Below are 18,756 nucleotides of genomic sequence, written 5' to 3'. Positions count from 1 at the left end.
GATAATGTCCGGATTGCATTCTTGTTGGAAAAGATTAATAGCTTCCAAGGTGACTCTTTCACTGAGAACTTCAGTAAATCAGTTGCTTGGATAAACTGATCCTTACATGTTTCTTTTAAAACTAAATTTTACAGTTACACGTCAGTAATTTTATCTCCAAAACTGGATCATAAGCGTTTTAGACGCTTTCCTTTTTGAATCTCTCCCGTAGCACTGATTTTATTGTTCTTACTAGCTGTACACCTGTCTTTTACAAGACTGGATGTTCCTTGAGAGCAAGGGCCATGTTTCAGGCACCTTTATATACCAGCTCCAGTGCACTGCACACAGTAGGCACTCAATCATATGTGATAAATGAATGAATGAATGGAATGAATGATTGCTCAGGCCATTCTTGTCCTATACATTTCTACTGATCTTAAACTGTTTAAGATGTCTGAATTAGGGCAAATATACATCCAGACTGAGGTCACTTTGACCCAGGAAGATCTGTCCCAATAGACTTTTCACCAATTTTATAAATTTCCCAGTATCAATTCTTTGTGACATTTGCTAATGAAATATACATTAGCACAGTGTATATTTCCTTGGAGGCAGTCATAAAACTTTGGTAAGTGAATATCGAATTAAGTAAATGCATTTGGCTCTGAGTTGACTGAAAACAATTTTTAATGATAAAAGAAACATTCCAGGGGCGGACACGGGTTTCAGCCCTGGTCCAGGAAGATCCCACATGCCGCGGAGCAACTAAGCCCGTGCGCCACAACTATTGAGCCTGCGCTCTAGAGCCCATGAGCCGCAACTACTGAAGCTCACGAGCCACAACTACTGAAGCCCGCGTGCCTAGAGCCTGTGCTCCGCAACAAGAGAAGCCACTGCAATGAGAAGCCCGCGCACAGCAACGAACAGTAGACCCCGCTCGCAGCAACTAGAGAAAGCCCGCGGGCAGCAACGAAGACCCAACGCAGCCAAAAACAATAAATAAATAAAATAATAAATTTAAAAAAGAAAACTTCCAGATCTTTAGTCCATTTCTGGAGCGATTACCAAAGGTTTTCCTGAATTCAACTATTTTCAAAAAATGGACTTTGTCAATTTTTGTGAATAGACTTTCTGTTTCCTTTGGGAAGCATATACTATTTGATATTCACCTAAGGTTTGTTTGTTCTGGTGTATAACTTATTTTTTTTGTTAATACTCTTCATTTTGCACCGAGTGAATAACAAATGTTTATCATCTTCTGTTATTAAGGAACATTCCCCTTTTCTGAAACATCAGTATCAATTTTTTTTCTCCAAATACTTCGCAGACCTATTCTTCAAAGAAGGCTCTTGATAAAGTAGCTGTAAAACCACAATTCTCACTGTAATAAGTTACAAGGCCAACATACCACCTGCAGGGTGTGACAGAAAGATCACACATACTTGGTCACAAATTTACTCAATTCGATGCTGAATGTTAAGGAAAAATTTAATTGCACAAATATAGTACATACCATTTCAAATATAAATGAAAGGACAATCAGTAGTGCTATCATAATGTATAATACAAGAATATTTTTTAAAAGGACAGAAAAATTATACTCGGGACCCAGAAATCTTTCTCATTATAAGCCTGTGTAGCAACTCATTCATGCAGGTTTTTAGGATGTAAATAGGATGATGTTTTGTGTCTTTTGGAAGAACTCCACTGTAGCTATGAGATGAAAAATGTATTGCTGTAACAATGTATTATGGTAATGGTATAGCTATCTTCTATTCTGCTTTTAGTGTTAGGATTGCTAAAAGCTTATGAAATACCCAACTGACATAATGTGCTTTTAACAGAGGGGACAATGCCGCATACATTATCCTTCTCCTGTCATGTTTGGTATCACATCACCTGGCCTCTTTCTACACGGGCCACTTTGTTAAGAGGGAGGTCAAGGGAGTTCAAATTTCAGGCAGCGGGTGGCAGGGTTACCGCCTTATCAACCTGGCCAATCCTCCCGCGAGCCTCACCGTGAATGTTTCTCCTAAGGTTTCATCCTATGGGCAGGATGAAAAACATACTTGCCTTCTGATGAAGGATGTCCTGGGCTTTTTGCTCAGCAAGGTTTGCAAGAGAATGGCACTGCTAACCCCATGCTTGCTGGGTTTGGGTTCAGACAAGCAGAGGGCTAAACCCAGATTTATGAAGCGTCACAGGGCAAAACCCAGGTCAGGTGGCTCCCACAAAGGCTGCCCAGGGAGCTCCCAGGACGCCAGGGCATAAGCGAAATATTCAGAGTGGCAGGACTCTGCCACTCCCTCTGCCTCTTCGGAGAAGTGTTAAAAGGAGAGGAACCGCCCAGGCCATGGGGCCAAAGCCTTCCCATCCTGAAGACAGCTGCATCAGCCCTGCCAAAGCATCGCCCACAAAAATGGAAAGGAGAGCGGCTTCCCTGGTGGCGCAGTGGTTGAGAGTCCGCCTGCCGATGCAGGGGACACGGGTTCGTGCCCCGGTCCGGGAAGATCCCACATGCCGCGGAGCGGCTGGGCCCGTGAGCCATGGCCGCTGAGCCTGCACGTCTGGAGCCTGTGCTCCGCAACGGGAGAGGCCACAGCAGTGAGAGGCCCACGTACAGCAAAAAAAAAAGAAAAAAAAAAAATGGAAAGGAGGGGTCTCTGTAGGAGCAGAGGGCAGAGGTACCCGCCTCCCATCTCTCTTGGATCCCCTCAGCCTTGGGTTCTGGCACAGGCCTGGGGTGTAGGAGGAGCTGCAGAATGTCCAATCCAATCAGATAAATGGGTTGGGTGTCTCCTCAGATTCCAGAACACACGGAAATGGCAATTCTGCCAAAAGAGGCTCCATCAGAGATGATCTGGGTGACAGACTGCAGTTAAAAACTTCATCTAGTGAACCTGAGAAAAGTAAACAGGGCTTGCATTATTACCATCTCTGGAAAACTACAACCCAAATCCAACAGTACCTAAGGCCCATGCAGCATCCAACGTAACCATTTCAATAACGAATAGGGAATCCTGGCTTCCTCAGAAAAACTCAAAACGCTGACAGAAACGTGTTGCTTTCTGTTCACCAGGAGGATGTGGACTGTCACTTGCTTCTCCATGGGCTGGAGTTACAGGTACCCTTTCTCACTTGATGACAAAAGGCCCACAGGTGGGGGAAAAGATGCCTAGGACAAAGGTCTGTTCTCGAGAAGGAGATGAAGCCAGGCTAAGTGATCACCAGGGCTGAGCCAGCGGAGCTGCCTGCCGAGTGGCTGATGCATGGTGGCTGGGTCACCTGCAGTGCATGACGACGACTCAGGTGGGCCTTGAAGAATCCTTCCCCACTGCTCTGAAGTAGAAATGGCCCCAGGGCCGGCTCGGAGTAAACTTGCAAGGAAGCACTGCCCAACTTCACATGCCCCTCAGTCTCCCCAGGATGCCAGTGAACACCCGGGCAGCATAAAGGACAGTGGGTGAGCGATGGAGAAACAGAAAAACCCTGCTCAGGCTGCTGTGGCCAGTGGGTGGGCTGGGGGGTGTCCCAGGAAGGACCTGGCATCTGGGATGGCCACAACCAGGCAAGGTAATCTTCCCCCAAAAGGATGCGCACATAACTTCCCCTCCCCCCCACCACGCACATAACTTCCCCTCCCCCCCCCCATGGCGGCAATGGAGCAGAGAACAAAGGCATCTTTGTGAGAAGCACCCAGACAGAGAAAGCAAAGCAACAAAGAGGGAGAGAGAAGGAGGAGGGGGAAAGGCAGGAGGGAGGGAGGGAAGCAGGCAGAGACAGAGACAGACAGAGACAGAGGGAAGCTGCTTTCCAGGATAAGAAATAGCTAGGAGTAAGCATTTTCGCTAGAAACATTGGAAGAAAGCAACTGTCATTAAACGCAACTAATGAAGCCTCTGTTTTTTGTTTTTTTTTTAACTTTTTGAAAACGACAAGTTCGTAGAGACTGGTGTTTTGTTGTTGTCTTTTGCTTGTTTTTCTTTGTTTATTTGTTTGCAATGAGCAGCAAAGTCCTGGTTCAGGGAAGTTGCCGTCCAGCACAGACTAGCCTGGGACAGACAGCAGGCTCAGCAGAAGACCGATCCAGGTGACTTGACCGATATCACTGCCTTAGCCACATCGGACTGAAAAGTCTCCCCAAGTCCTGGGAAGGAGGCCCTGGATGTAACATCTAGAACGCACCAGATGTGACCTGTGGTCTGTTAAGTGAAGCAGTCTCAAGAGATATTCTTTTGTGGTCTTAGAAACTCTGGAGGATCCTTCCAAATATTTATAAAGATGGATATCTCAACCATGTGTCTTCCCCCCTCAGCCAACACTTTTCCTTAACATTCTGTTGCCCTGAATATGCACATGAGGAAAGCATCATTCTTCTATAGTTAAATTATTGTTAATAATATTTCAATGAGTATTAACGTGTATTTATATTAATAATATATTTTAAAATTATTTTCTGGGTATGCTGCACTGTAAAACTGCTATGTCAGAAAACTTAAAGGAGCCTAAAAGGAAAAGTCACTATATTTCTTTTCTTTTTTTTAATTTTTATTGACGTGTAATTGGTTTACAATGTTGTGTTAGTTTACTATATTTCTTTTTGGTAGTAAATGTTTCTCACTTCCTAGTTTCTGAAATATGTGATATTATATTTCCCCTTTACCAAGAAGCCTTACCTTTTCCATTAATTGATTCTCCTCCCCCATGATATTATGCTACCCTTTAATTTAACTACGTTCCTCGGGTAGTTGAGAATTTTTAACATACCTCTGGAAGTTACACTGAATTTTCGGTCAGAGAAACTGCTCCTTCGGATTAAAGGTTCACTCATCTTTTCCAGAAATAATTTAATGGTCTCCTTCTTTTCTGGACTTGTACTTGACAAATTCAGAACTTTTCCATTCACTTTTACAGTGGAATTGCTGAGCCCAAACCAATAGAAGAAATCAAATAATGCGTCAGCTTTGAATTCATACGCAAAGCTCAAATTTTCTCCATTAACCACCTTGTTTCCTGGAGGGAGAAAATTCTTTACTGCCTCTTGAAAATCAAACTGAAAGAGAGAAGCATTTAATTAATTTCAGTGATATAATGATAATGTTGTATTACAGACTTATATCATAGAATTATATTATAGAATTAACAACTGTCCAAATGTCCAAAATATCACACCTCTTATTTCTCTTCCTTTCTGACATACTTTTTTTCCAAACAAGAAGGTATAGATTTTTTTTAATTGGGGTATAGTTGCTTTACAATGTTGTGTTAGTTTCTGCTGCACAACGAACTGAGTCAGCTATATGTACACATTTTCTGACATATTTTTAAACAGTTGCCTTTATCTTTTATTGATTTATTTGACATCTTTATTGGAGTATAATTGCTTTACAATGGTGTGTTAGTTTCTGCTTTATAACAAAGTGAATCAGCTATACATATACATACATCCCCATATCTCCTCCGTCTTGTGTCTCCCTCCCTCCCACCCTCCCTATCCCACCCCTTAGGTGGTCACAAAGTACCGAGCTGATCTCCCTGTGGCTATGCGGCTGCTTCCCACTAGCTAGCTATTTTACGTTTGGTAGTGTTTATATAAGTCCATGCCACTCTCTCACTTCATCCCAGTTTACCCTTCCCCCTCCCCGTGTCCTCAAGTCCGTTCTCTACGTCTGCGTCTTTATTCCTATCCTGTCCCTAGGTTCTGCAGAAACTTTTGTGTTTTTTTAGATTCCATATATATGTGTTAGCATACTGTATTTGTTTTTCTCTTTCTGACTTACTTCACTCTGTATGACAGACTCTAGGGCCATCCACCTCACTACAAATAACTCAATTTCGTTTCTTTCTATGGCTGAGTAATATTCCATTGCATATATGTGCCACATCTTCTTTATCCATTCATCTGTCGATGGACACTTACGTTGCTTCCATGTCCTGGCTATTGTAAATAGAGCTGCAATGAACATTTTGGTACATGACTCTTTTTGAATTATGGTTTTCTCAGGGTATATGCCCAGTAGTGGGATTGCTGGGTTGTATGGTAGTTCTATTTTTAGTTTTTTAAGGAAACTCCATACTGTTCTCCATAGTGACTGTATCAATTTACATTCTCACCAACAGTGCAGGAGGGTTCCCTTTTCTCCACACCCTCTCCAGCATTTATTGTTTGTAGATTTTTTGATGATGGCCATTCTGACTGGTGTGAGGTGATGCCTCATTGTGGTTTTGATTTGCATTTCTCTAATGATTAGTGATGTTGAGCATCCTTCCATGTGTTTGTTGGCAATCTGTATATCTTCTTTGGAGAAATGTCTATTTAGGTCTTCTGCCCATTTTTGGATTGGGTTGTTTTTTTGATACTGAGCTGCATGAGCTGCTTGTAAATTTTGGGGATTAATCCTTTGTCAGTTGCTTCATTTGCAAATATTTTCTCCCATTCTGAGGGTTGTATTTTCGTCTTGTTTATGGTTTCCTTTGCTGTGCAAAAGCTTTGAAGTTTCATTAGGTCCCATTTGTTTATTTTTGTTTTTATTTCCATTTCTCAAGGAGCTGGGTCAAAAAGGATCTTGCTGTGATTTATGTCATAGAGTGTTCTGCTTATGTTTTCCCCTTAGAGTTTTATAGTGTCTGGCCTTACATTTAGGTCTTTAATCCATTTGGAGTTTATTTTTGTGTATGGTGTTAGGGAGTGTTCTAATTTCATTCTTTTACATGTACCTGTCCAGTTTTCTCAGCACCACTTATTGAAGAGGCTGTCTTTTCTCCATTGTATATTCTTGCCTCCTTTATCAAAAATAAGGTGACCAGGGCGCTTCCCTGGTGGTGCAGTGGTTGAGAGTCCGCCTGCCGATGCAGCGGACACGGGATCGTGCCCCGGTCCAGGAAGATCCCACATGCCGCAGAGCGGCTGGGCCCGTGAGCCATGGCCACTGAGCCTGTGCATCCGGAGCCTGTGCTCCACAGCGGGAGAGGCCACAACAGAGAGAGGCCCGCGTACCGCAAAAAAAAAAAAAAAGTCCAGTCAATGAAGTTGCTTTCGCATGTGCGAGCAACAGGGCTATAAAAAATAAATAAGGTGACCATATGTGCATGGGTTTATCTCTGGGCTTTCTATCCTGTTCCATTGACCTATATTTCTGTGTTTGTGCCAGTACTATACTGTCTTGATTACTGTAGCTTTGTAGTATAGTCTGAAGTCAGGGAGCCTGATTCCTTCAGCTCCGTTTTTCTTTCTCAAGATTGCTCTGGCTATTCGTGGTCTTTTTTTGGGGGGGGGGTCTTTTATGTTTCCATACACATTGTGAAATTTTTTGTTGTAGTTCTGTGAAAACTGCCATTGGTAGTTTGATACAGATTGTATTGAATCTGTAGATTGCTTTGGGTAGTATAGTCATTTTCACAGTGTTGATTCTTCCAATCCAAGAACATGGTAGTGGTGCAGTGGTTGAGAGTCCACCCGCCGATGCAGGGGACACGGGTTCGTGCCCCGGTCCGGGAAGATCCCACATGCCGCGGAGCGGCTGGGCCCGTGAGCCATGGCCGCTGAGCCTGCACGTCCGGAGCCTGTGCTCCGCAACGGGAGAGGCCACAACAGTGAGAGGCCCGCGTACCAAAAAAAAAAAAAAAAAAAAGAACATGGTATTTCTCTCCATCTGTTTATATCACCTTTAATTTCTTTCATCAGTGTCTTATAGTTTTCTGCATACAGGTCTTTTGTCTCCTTAGGTAGGCTTATTCCTAAGTATTTTATTCTTTTTGTTGCAATGGTAAATGGGACTGTTTCCTTAATTTCTCTTTCAGAGTTTTCATCATTAGTGTTTAGGAATGCAAGAGATTTCTGTGCATTAATTCTGTATACTGCTACTTTACCAAATTCATTGATTAGCTGTAGTAGTTTTCTGGTAGCTTCTTTAGGATTCTCTATGTATAGTATCATGTCATCTGCCAACAGTAACAGCTTTACTTCTTCTTTTCCAATTTGTGTTCCTTTTATTTCTTTTTCTTCTCTCATTGCTCTGGCTCAAACTTTCAAAACTATGTTGAATAATAGTGGTGAGAGTGGGCAACCTTGTCTTATTCCTGATCTTAGAGAAAATGGGTTCAGTTTTTCACCACTGCAAATGATGTTGGCTGTGGGTTTGTCATACATGGCCTTTATTATGTTGAGGTAGCTTCCCTCTGTGATTACTTTCTGGAGGGTTTTTATCATAAACAGGTGTTGAATTTTGTTGAAAGCTTTTTCTGCATCTATTGAGATGATCATATTGTTTTTTCCTTCAATTTGTTAATATGGTTTATCACATTGATTGATTTGCGTATGTTGAAGAATCCTTGCATTTCTGGGATAAACCCCACTTGATCATGGTGTATTATCCTTTTAATGTGCTGTTGGATTCTGTTTGCTCATATTTTGTTGAGGATTTTTGCATCTATGTTCCTCAGGGATATTGGTCTGTAGTTTTCTTTCTTTGTGACGTCTTTGTCTGGTTTTGGTATCAGGGTGATGGTGGCCTCCTAGAATGAGTTTAGGAGTGTTCCTCCCTCTGCTATATTTTGGAAGAGTTTGAGAAGGATAGGTGTTAGCTCTTCTCTAAATGTTTGACAGAATTCACCTGGGAAGCCATCTGGTCCTGGGCTTTTGTTTGTTGGAAGATTTTTCATCACAGTCTCAATTTCAGTGCTTGTGGTTGGTCTGTTTATTTTTTCGATTTCTTCCTGGTTCAGTCTCAGAAGGTTATACCTTTCTAAGAATTTGTCCATTTCTTCCAGGTTGTCCATTTTATTGGCCTATACTTGCTTGTAGTAATCTCTCATGATTCTTTGTATTTCTGCAGTGTCAGTTGTTACTTCTCCTTTTTCATTTCTAATTCTATTGATTTGAGTCTTCTCCCTTTTTTTCTTTATGAGTGTGGCTAATGGTTTATCAATTTTGTTTATCTTCTCAAAGAACCAGCTTTTAGTTTTATTGATCTTTGCTACTGTTTCCGTCATTTCTTTTTCATTTATTTCTGATCTGATTTTTCAGATTTCTTTCCTTCTGCTAACTCTGGGTTTTATTTGTTCTTCTTTCTCTAATTGCTTTAGGTGTAAGGTTAGGTTGTTTATTTGAGATGTTTCTTGTTCCTTGAGGTAGGATTCTATTGCTATAAACTTCCCTCTTAGAACTGCTTTTGCTGCATCCCATAGGTTTGGGGTCATCGTGTTTTCATTGTCATTTGTCTCTAGGTATTTTTTGATTTCCTCTTTGATTTCTTCAGTGATCTCTTGGTTATTTAGTAGTGTATTGTTTCCCTCCATGTGTTTGCATTTTTTACAGATTGTTTTCCTGTAATTGATGCCTAGTCTCATAGTGTTGTGGTCAGAAAAGATACTTGATATGATTTCAATTTTCTTAAATTTACCAAGGCTTGATTTGTGACCCAAGACATGATCTATCCTGGAGAATGTTCCTTGAGCACTTGAGAAGACAGTGTATTCTGTTGTTTTTGGATGGAATGTCCCATAAATATCAATTAAGTCCATCTTGTATAATGTAGCATTTAAAGCTTGTGTTTCCTTATTTATTTTCATCTTGGATGATCTGTCCATTGGTGAAAGTGGAGTGTTAAAGTCCCCTACTAGGATTGTGTTACTGTCAATTTTACGGCTGTTAGCATTTGCCTTGTGTATTGAGGTGTTCCTATGTTGGGTGCATAAATATTTAGAATTGTTATATCATCTTCTTGGATTGATCCCTTGTTCATTATGTAGTGTCCTTCTTTGTCTCTTGTAATAGTCTTTATTTTAAAGTCTATTTTGTCTGATATGAGAATTGCTACTCCAGCTTTCTTTTGATTTCCATTTGCATGGAATATCTTTTTCCATCCCCTCACTTTCAGTCTGTATGTGTCCCTAGGTCTGAAGTGGGTCTCTTGTAGACAGCGTATATACGGGTCTTGTTTTTGTATCCATTCAGCCAGTCTATGTCTTTTGGTTGGAGCATTTAATCCATTTACATTTAAGGTAGTAATCAATACGTATGTTCCTATTACCATTTTCTTAATTGTTTTGGGTTTGTTATTGTAGGTCTTTTCCTTCTCTTGTGTTTCCTGCCTAGAGAAGTTCCTGTAGCATTTGTTGTAAAGCTGGTTTGGTGTTGCTGAATTCTAGTAGTTTTTGCTTGTCTGTAAAGGTTTTAATTTCTCCGTCAAATCTGAATGAGATACTTGCTGGGTAGAGGAATCTTGGTTTTACGTTTTTCACTTTCATCATTTTAAATATCTCCTGCCAGTCCCTTCTGACTTGCAGAGTTTCTGCTGAAAGATCAACTATTAACCTTATGGGGATTCCCTTGTAAGTTATTTGTTGTTTTTCCCTTGCTGCTTTTAATATGTTTTCTTTGTATTTAATTTTTGATAGTTTGATTAATATGTGTCTTGGAGTGTTTCTCCTTGGATTTATCCTGTATGGGACTCTCTGCACTTCCTGGACTTGACTATTTCCTTTCCCATATTAGGGAAGTTTTCAACTATAATCTCTTCAAATATTTTCTCAGTCCCTTTCTTTTTCTCTTCTTCTTCTGGGACCCCTATAATCCGAATGTTAGTGCATTTAATGTTGTCCCAGAGGTCTCTGAGACTGTCCTCAATTCTTTTCATTCTTTTTTCTTTATTCTGCTCTGCAGTAGTTATTTCCACTATTTATCTTCCTGGTCACTTATCCGTTCTTCTGCCTCAGTTATTCTGCTATTGATCCCTTCTAGAGAATTTTTAATTTCATTTATTGTGTTGTTCATCATTGTTTGCTCTTTAGTTCTTCTAGGTCCTTGTTAAACGTTTCTTGTATTTCCTCCATTCTATTTCCAAGATTTTGGATCATCTTTACTGTCATTACTCTGAATTCTTTTTCAGGTAGACTGCCTATTTCCTCTTCATTTGTTTGGTCTGGTGTGTTGCTCCTTCCTTGCTGCTTCATCTGCTGTGTGTTTCTCTGTCTTCTCATTTTGCTTAACTTACTGTGTTTGGGGTCTCCTTTTCGCGGGCTGCAGGTTCATAGTTCCTATTGGTTTTGGTGTCTGCCCTCAGTCAGTTGCCTTTATTTTTTTAAAACAAATCTTTGCATTTGCATCAAAATCCATGTAAAGACCTTGAACTGCTTGGTCAAGTTTATATTTATTCTTACCCTATTTCTAAGAAGCTGCTAGAAACTAAGTTCATTTTATTGGTAGTGATAATGAAGCCATCGAAAAGGTCTGTGTCTGGATTCATTTAAGTTAGAGTTAAGCTCTAGGGACTCAGTCCTGGCCTGAAATGCCCAGACCCTCTTCTGTGTGTTGGCAGCCCTGGATTCACACAAGCCAACCTCACCTGAAGCCAGTAGCTTTCTCCAATCACCGAGGAAATGACCATGTCCATCCCCTGCTCTATCTGTCTTCTTATCTTGGGGTGCCTGGTGTTCACAAGAAACGCATATGTTCTTTCTAGAAATTAGGAAGTAGAAGACAAAAAACAAGGGTGCATGTGTACTTCTTAGTATCTGACAAAGCAGTGATTCCCACCATATTTGGAGATTTTATTAATTTATAACCTCCCTCACTGCTCCCTCACTGCAAAGCCTAACCAGGTTTCTAGAAATGTTTCCAAGAAATTTGCAGGCGTGAGGAAGCTCCAGGATACTGTCAACGCAGGTTAGAAAATCAGCTCCCCCCAGGCTGCACTTTGTCACTCGTGCCTCAGAAATCGAAAGTTCCAGTCCATAATTATCACAGATAAGCACTGAGTCTCCTCTGTGTGCAGCCAGCATGGGAGCCAAAGTGAAAACTGGAGATGGCTGGTTTTCGTGTCACTGCCTTGCTGGATAAACAGCAACTTGGCTTTCACCCACATTTCCTCACTTACAAAGCAGAAAATCCATCCAGGGAAGGACGCTTCCCCCTCCCTCATTCCCTGTCCTCCCCCAGAGACCTGGCTTTCAGTCTGCAAAGGGCTAGTCTAGAGTTCTAAGGACCAAGGTAATCTGAGATTGGTTCTCCTCCACGTCCCAGCCCAGGACAAGCCCAGCAGAAATGTCCCTCCCATTGTTTAAATAATGCCACGTCTGTGTCCTGGCAGTTGTTTTTTGTTCTTTATTTGATCGGTTTGGTTTGGTTTAAATCCAATTCTGTCCAGTTCTATCTAATCTAAGCAAAGGGGTGTTGTTTACTCCCTAGGAAATTTTAAATACTGCGAACCAACAACCTCTTAACTTTTCCAGCCCCCGGAATCAAGCTCCATGTCCTTCATTACTCAAGCACTTTTTCTAGGAAGACCCATAACATAGAATGCCACCCTTTGTTTAAAGGCCATGCACCAGCCATCATGTGATTTGGGGAACTGAACATCCTACACGGATGAGCATCAAACCTGTGGTCCACCAATAGCAAGTGTTACGTCCTTGGGGAATACATTTTGAACTAACCTTTGCACTAACCTTATCCATCTTCTTTTTCCTTCCCCTGTTTTCCTTTCTCCCAAATTATTTTTTGGGGCACTTTAGATAGAAACTACCTTATTTCCTCTTTGAGAAAATATATAAATAAGCAAGTAAAGCAAGCCAGCTATTTGATACCTTGAATTAACTTTCACATAAACTAAACCAAGACCTTTGGGCTCATTAGATACTTAAGGCCGCCACCCTCCATCCATCGTTGTGCAGGTTGGGCAGGCTGTGCACTGCACAATTCTAGAGGATGCCAATCGCTTCCACATTGTCTACTTGTACATTTATTATGACAAACTTCTGGGAAGGATTAGTAAATTGTCTTGAGTTAATGGTGGCTTCTTCTAAATTTGCACAAAAGTACAAGTTTAGGATAGCAGCAGGGCTGGACGTGTTGCCCTAATCACAATTTTCATAATTTAAACTTGAGCATCTTAAGCTTTGTGTCACAGAATCTCCTCATTGCATGGCTTTCCTCACAGCCAAGGAGGACTGGGTTTCTCTACCTCCTTCCACAAGCATTATATAACTGCGAATCTTTTCAAGGCCACCCACAAATATTTCCTTTTACCACTCCCTGTATGTTCATTACAATGTTAAAATGGAGAGGTCTCTTATTCTTTCTTAAGAACCCTCCTGAGAGATCGATGCGGGAGGTATACTGTATACATCTGTGCTTTACATTCTTAGAGAATTCTCAGCTTTCTGGTCACCAGCAAGCCAAATAGCATCAGGGGCTCAGATGCTCTACCGAGCATTGCTTGTTACAGTGTGATCTGTTCCCGGCCCCTCCTGCCAAGAAGGACATTGTGACTTTGAAGTATGAAATGAGAAGGGAATCTGAATGACTCTGAATGAGACGAGCAGAGAATCAGGTCCAACGAATCTGAATGAGGAAGGGCATGTCTGAGGAAGTCTATTTGGAATTTGTAGATCAATTCTTAATCTCTTGGTCTCATTTGAAGAACGTTATTTAGAAGTAAGTGTAAGAAACGCTACTGCTATTACAGCACTTATGCCCATGACTTTCCCCATGTATCACTGAGCGGGAGGGAGAAGGGAAAACTGAGATATTTTCGTATTGGAATTTGAGTTAATATAGTTGTTATCAGTCTGATTTCTGAAGAAACAATACAGAGAGATCTCTAAAATTGAAATTCGAAGGCCAGAGCGTGAAACATAAAAGCATCTACGTAAGCGTTTATTTTCTTTACCTTAGTTTTCTCATCTATAAAATGGGGATGGGATAAGTACCGCATAGGCAGGACGGCCAGGCATCCTGGTTACGCCTGAGTCAGTTCTAGTTTATACCTTTATCCCAGCATACTTATTACAGTTCCTGCTTTCATGCTCAAAAATGTTCTCCTTTGCATGATATGCCCTACTGGGCTGTTGACCAATTATTCACATTAGCACATGCCTCACAGAAGTGCTTGATACATGGTAGGCAATATTATATATCATCATCTTCATCACTCTGGTCATTTTTGCAACCCCTGCAGGCTCAGAGATCACTTCCTGCTTAGACAGGAAGTATGAAACAAGACTCAGAGACAGATGGCTTCTGCCGTAGGATCACTTAGAGGTCTGCTCTGCAGGCTTGTGCTGTGCTGATGGCCTCACACACCAGGCTTCCAGCCTTGCACAAGCTGCTTTCTCCACGCCCAACTTCTGCCTCATCGGCAGGCTACAGTCCACAGTCCAGCAAGGCAGAACCAAACCCAAACATTTACAAACCTACCTTTCGAGGAGTCCTTTTTGGTCTGTACATTAATAAAGAATAGCATTGGTTTGCTCAATATAGTTTCCCGGTAGTCTTTATAATCGCAGTAGTTGGTCAGTTCCACGTATCTATGAAAAAAGAAGAGATGATTACAAGTGCGATGTACCTTCCCATCGAGGTCAGGAAGGGGACGTACTGGACAGGTGCCTACTACGTCCTCAGACCCTCTGAGGGAAGTCCCCTGAAACGTCCTTCGGGAGGCAACCATATCTTGTACCAAATAAATAAATCCCCTCCCCTGATCAGCATGCAAACTAAAGGTGGCCCTGGTCCTGGGGGTGCCTGGCACCAATACCTGGCTCTCAAGGGCAGCCTGGACCAGATGATGACTAGCACCGTCTACCTTTGGGCTGTAAGCGTTCATTTGAAGCTACCGGAGCCCTATGTCTCTCTGGGTTGAGAATGAATTATACTCAATAAGTGGAATTTTCTGGGTCTTCTCCAGTGTAGTCATCCTAACTGGTGGGTCTGAAATTTTCCTTTCCTTCTCTAATCCCAGGATAAACCCAGACGGCTCCATTGATTAGACAATCAACCAATACTCATATGAACCAATTCACATCTCCCTGATCGTGAGCTTGTGCAATTAAAAAAAACCAAAAAACAAAACTAATGTTGGATTTCTGCCCAGGGCCCTATTACATTTAGCCTCCTTGGTGTTAGTTCATTATTCCAGCCCAGGAAGATCTTTGTGCTTTTCGACTCTGTCCTCCAATATGTCAGCTTTGTCTCCCTACTCTGCACATTGTCCAAGCAGCCTTTCTGTGTCTCTACCTGCACTGTTGATTTTAAAAAAGACAGATGCAAGTGCAAATTGGCTTCCTTCAAAAAGAACGCTAATTTTCTAACCAAACCCAAGCTCAGAAGCGGCATGGACACGGGCAGGCTGAGTGGCATCCAGCATGCTGGGGGATGTGGATACCCCAGTCCCTCTTCAAGATACAGCGGCTTCCCCACTGACTGGCACTACTGCAAGGTCTGCATGGACTGAATGGGCTGCTTTTGCTAAAGGGCCGCATGTTGGCTTCTGACATCTAGTCCCCTGCAGAGACGGCTCCCCCGTTTCTTTCCAGCTTCTTGTCCTTCCAGAGCCTGACATGAAAATACCAGCCCTGGGGAGCACCCGCAGCAGAGAGCTCTGGCCGCAAAGTCCCCTCAGCCTCCTTCCCCATTGTCCTCTCCCCACAGCCCACTTAGAGGGGCCGGAGCACGAGACGGGGACCCAGGCCTGGGTCAAAAGCAGTGGGAGAATATCCACCCCCCGAGTCGGGAAAAAACAGCTTCCACTGTCTGCCTCCAGCTTGGTTTCTTAGAAATCTGTGTCATTATCCTTTTTTCTTGGATTGTCAGATCTGATTTTGAGGGCTTTTAAAACCTGACCCCCGATGGAGCATCTAAAATGCTTCCTGCCTTCTATTTCAGCAGGCTTTTAATGTAGCGTCCATCTCCCAACCCGGGGCACGTGGGTAGTTAGGGGGCTGGTCCTGCAGTGGGGAGGGGCACACAGGCTGGTGCACCCGGGGAAGGAGAGTGGGTGCAGGTGTCGCTGTTCAGGGGTGTGGGCGCGAGGGGAGAGGAGGGTGGGAATGGAGAAGGGGGTTAGCAGTGGCATGGACTGGGTATGATAATGCAGACACAGACCAGGGATTTCCTAGGGTTCTCCCTCCGTGCCTCCCCTACCCCCATCCTCCTCTGGGCAGAGCAGTGCACAGTGAGGATGGGGTAAAGGGGCACCTGGCGGGAGCGGCACTGTGTCCCACATCAGCAGAGGGAGAATTTTCCTGTTCTTTGTCCCAACTGACCAACTGCCAAAAGGTACTGGAGAAAGGAAGCGAAGGAGAAGGAAGGAGAAAGGGAACCACGATTTGCTGGGTTCACTCACTCTCATTCAGCAGCATTCACTAAGCACCGGATGGTGTGCTGACACGTGCCTTGCACATCTGAGGCGCTCAGGGTCCAGGAAGTGGGGATGGGGTAGCAGGGCGGCAGTACAGGGGCCCCTTGTGCGCCCCACCCTTCCACCATCCATCTATTCAGCTCCCAAGGACCTGGCCCAGGTGGGCAGAGAGACCTGGGCAGCGGTAGAGGAGAGGCCGGCCCGTGAGGCCTGTGGTTGCAGGGGGGTGTGGGGAGGGGCAGGGGGAGAAAGCAGGAAGAAGAGCCTTTAGCAAAAGAAGGGCAAGGCTGATTGGACTAAACATCAAAGAGACAGATGCACGATGCTGGCTGGAAGTCGGGTACCACCTGTGAGCCATCCAGAGCAATTTTCACATTCTCCCACCTTGTGTATCATGGAGTTCATTTATAGTCATTTAAGCACTTAATATTTCCCTCAAAGTGATTGCTCTGCTCTCTCAATATCCACGGTCTGACTGTCACTCTCTAGGGCATGGACATGGTGCGTGTGTGTGTATAGGACACCCAGAAAATCTGCAGGTTTGCATACTATTCTGATGACCCAAATGGCAGTGCAGTACTTGCCTCTGCCTACAAAGTCGACTGACATCTCATTGGAGGCATCATTGGCAGGAAGAAGATAAAAATCTCAACTTGGAAATGATCCCTGGTTGGAAAAATCATCGGTTTTCCACCAAATTCTCTGGAAGACTTTTTTGACTGCTGTAGGGCCCAGAGAGCTGTTATTCGGCCTGATCAAAGAAGGGAGACTGGGTGGGGGAGGGGAAAGGGGGCATCTTCTGGAGTTACATATTGAGTTTAATGCATAACCTATCCATGAGTCACCTCTTTTGGAGTCTGAATTTAATAAGATATCCTGAATCATAAGACTATGCTCAACATGACTTAATCTTCCTTTGATGATTCAGAGGCACTTTTCGGATCTTAACAGGGCTGTAAACATCATCACAGAGCATCGCCAGTTATCACTGTACCACAGATGTGGGAAAAGGCTGCTCACTCGAGAGCTCTGATAACACAATGTACAGACAAGAGATTGTGGCAAGATCCCTACTTAACTCTCTGTTTAAACCAGGTCACAAATAAGAACCACTTCCTTAATTCATCCATCCCCAGCCTCCCAGTGACTGTCCAATTGTTAAACACCTCAAAATTGCAGTGGAATAAATACATGTGAGCATCCCTTTGGAATTCACTGGTATGAAATTTGGATATGTAAGTCACTAAAATACAAAGATTGAGGACCTAGTTGCTAAATCTCACAGGTCTTCAAGTACCTGACATTCAACCACCAGTTTTGTTTCAAGATGAGCCTGACTAGACGACCTTAGGGACCAGTTATCTCATCTTCAATCATGCATATTTATGAATTACTCATGCAAATATTGCTTCTGTGTCCTAGATATTTATTCTATTCGCTGACGTTTTCATTAGGGATGAGAAGCAAACAGTTTAAGATAGTTCCTTTAAACGCTCATTTCTTCATTGCTTTTATCCTGGCCCCAAAATGCTGCTAGGCTGGAACTTTCTACACCTGGCTTTAATCCAAAGATCGAAAGGCAGAACAATGTGATAGAAAGCATAGTGTTCGAAATAAGAAGATTTAATTCACGTTCTAATTGACTGGCTGTGTGAACTCAGTCCCAGAGCCACAACTCATTATGACCTTCAGGGAGTTACTTAACCCACTGAACCCATCCCCTCATCTGTAAAAGGGATATAACGGTATTGCCTTCCATTTGATGATGTAATGCAGTGCCAGTAACACAGACATATGTACTTGGGCCCATAGTAGATGCTCAACAAACATTATTAGTATCTTTAATTCTGGCCAACTCCGCTGGCCTTAGCGTGAAGTTCTGTAAGCTTCTGACACACAACCAGGGCTGTGTTCATGTGAGTGACCAGGAAAGGAGGACTATATGAATATCTAAAAAATAAGGAAGGGTTTCTCTTTCCTTGCTCCAATTTCTTTCCTCGTCTTTTCAGTTTGGAAGGCTAGAGGGAGCAGTTTAACGAAGGCAACACCTGAAAGATGGGACCAAGACAGAACATTGAATTTTTGCTTCTAGCAAATCAGGAGTAGCTGAAAGATCACCTACCCTCTAAGATGCCAACCCTTCTCCAGAGTTTTCTTCAAATTTTACATCATCTTTAGCATGACTTGAAAAGCTGCTCCAAATTTCCCTGGCCCCTGATGATTGAATGCTCAGAGACAAACAGGAATTCAAACACACGGCTCCCATCTCGTGTGTGTGTGTGTGTGTGTGTGTGTGTGTGTGCGCGTTCATTTTTTAAAGTATGGAGGAAGGAGCAGATAAAAAGAGAAATACATTGGAATAGTCCTTGTGTAAAAGGGCCAGAAATTGCTAACAGCTTCCACAGTCCTTTGCTGTGACTAAGCAAAAGCTTACAGGGACATTCTTTCCAGTGTTAACTTGTTAGTTTTATGCAAAGCCTTCCCTACACACTTAAACAATTCCTTCTGTTCACTCCCTCACCTCCTTCTTCTGCCCCAACTCTAGTTAAATAAGCAAAAATTTCAGATTTATCACTCTAACATCTGTAACTCTAATCAACGATACACGTGTTCATTCATTCATTCATTCGTGCAAGAA

At 42.8% G+C, this 18,756-nt stretch overlaps 1 protein-coding gene across 3 annotated transcripts in view; it reads right to left on the bottom strand.

Moving 5' to 3' along the window:
* Positions 1–381: 381 nt before the first annotated feature.
* Positions 382–18,756, bottom strand: part of MEDAG (mesenteric estrogen dependent adipogenesis) — a 96,271-nt gene continuing 77,896 nt past the window's right edge. For all 3 annotated transcript variants that reach the window (XM_079902996.1, XM_079902997.1, XM_079902995.1), the window contains 4 exons: positions 14,180–14,289; positions 11,328–11,440; positions 4,750–5,035; positions 382–2,882 (listed from right to left, as the gene is read on the bottom strand). In XM_079902996.1, coding sequence (XP_079759122.1) covers positions 2,758–2,882; positions 4,750–5,035; positions 11,328–11,440; positions 14,180–14,225 — 570 coding nt within the window. In that variant the 5' untranslated portion in view covers positions 14,226–14,289 and the 3' untranslated portion in view covers positions 382–2,757. The remainder of the gene's footprint in view (positions 2,883–4,749; positions 5,036–11,327; positions 11,441–14,179; positions 14,290–18,756) is intronic.

The sequence above is a fragment of the Stenella coeruleoalba genome (genome assembly GCF_951394435.1).
Source record: "Stenella coeruleoalba genome assembly, chromosome: 18".
NCBI classification, from domain to species: domain Eukaryota; kingdom Metazoa; phylum Chordata; class Mammalia; order Artiodactyla; family Delphinidae; genus Stenella; species Stenella coeruleoalba.
The sequence above is the reverse complement of the archived record's forward strand: the minus strand, read 5'-3'. Positions and strand labels throughout refer to the sequence as shown.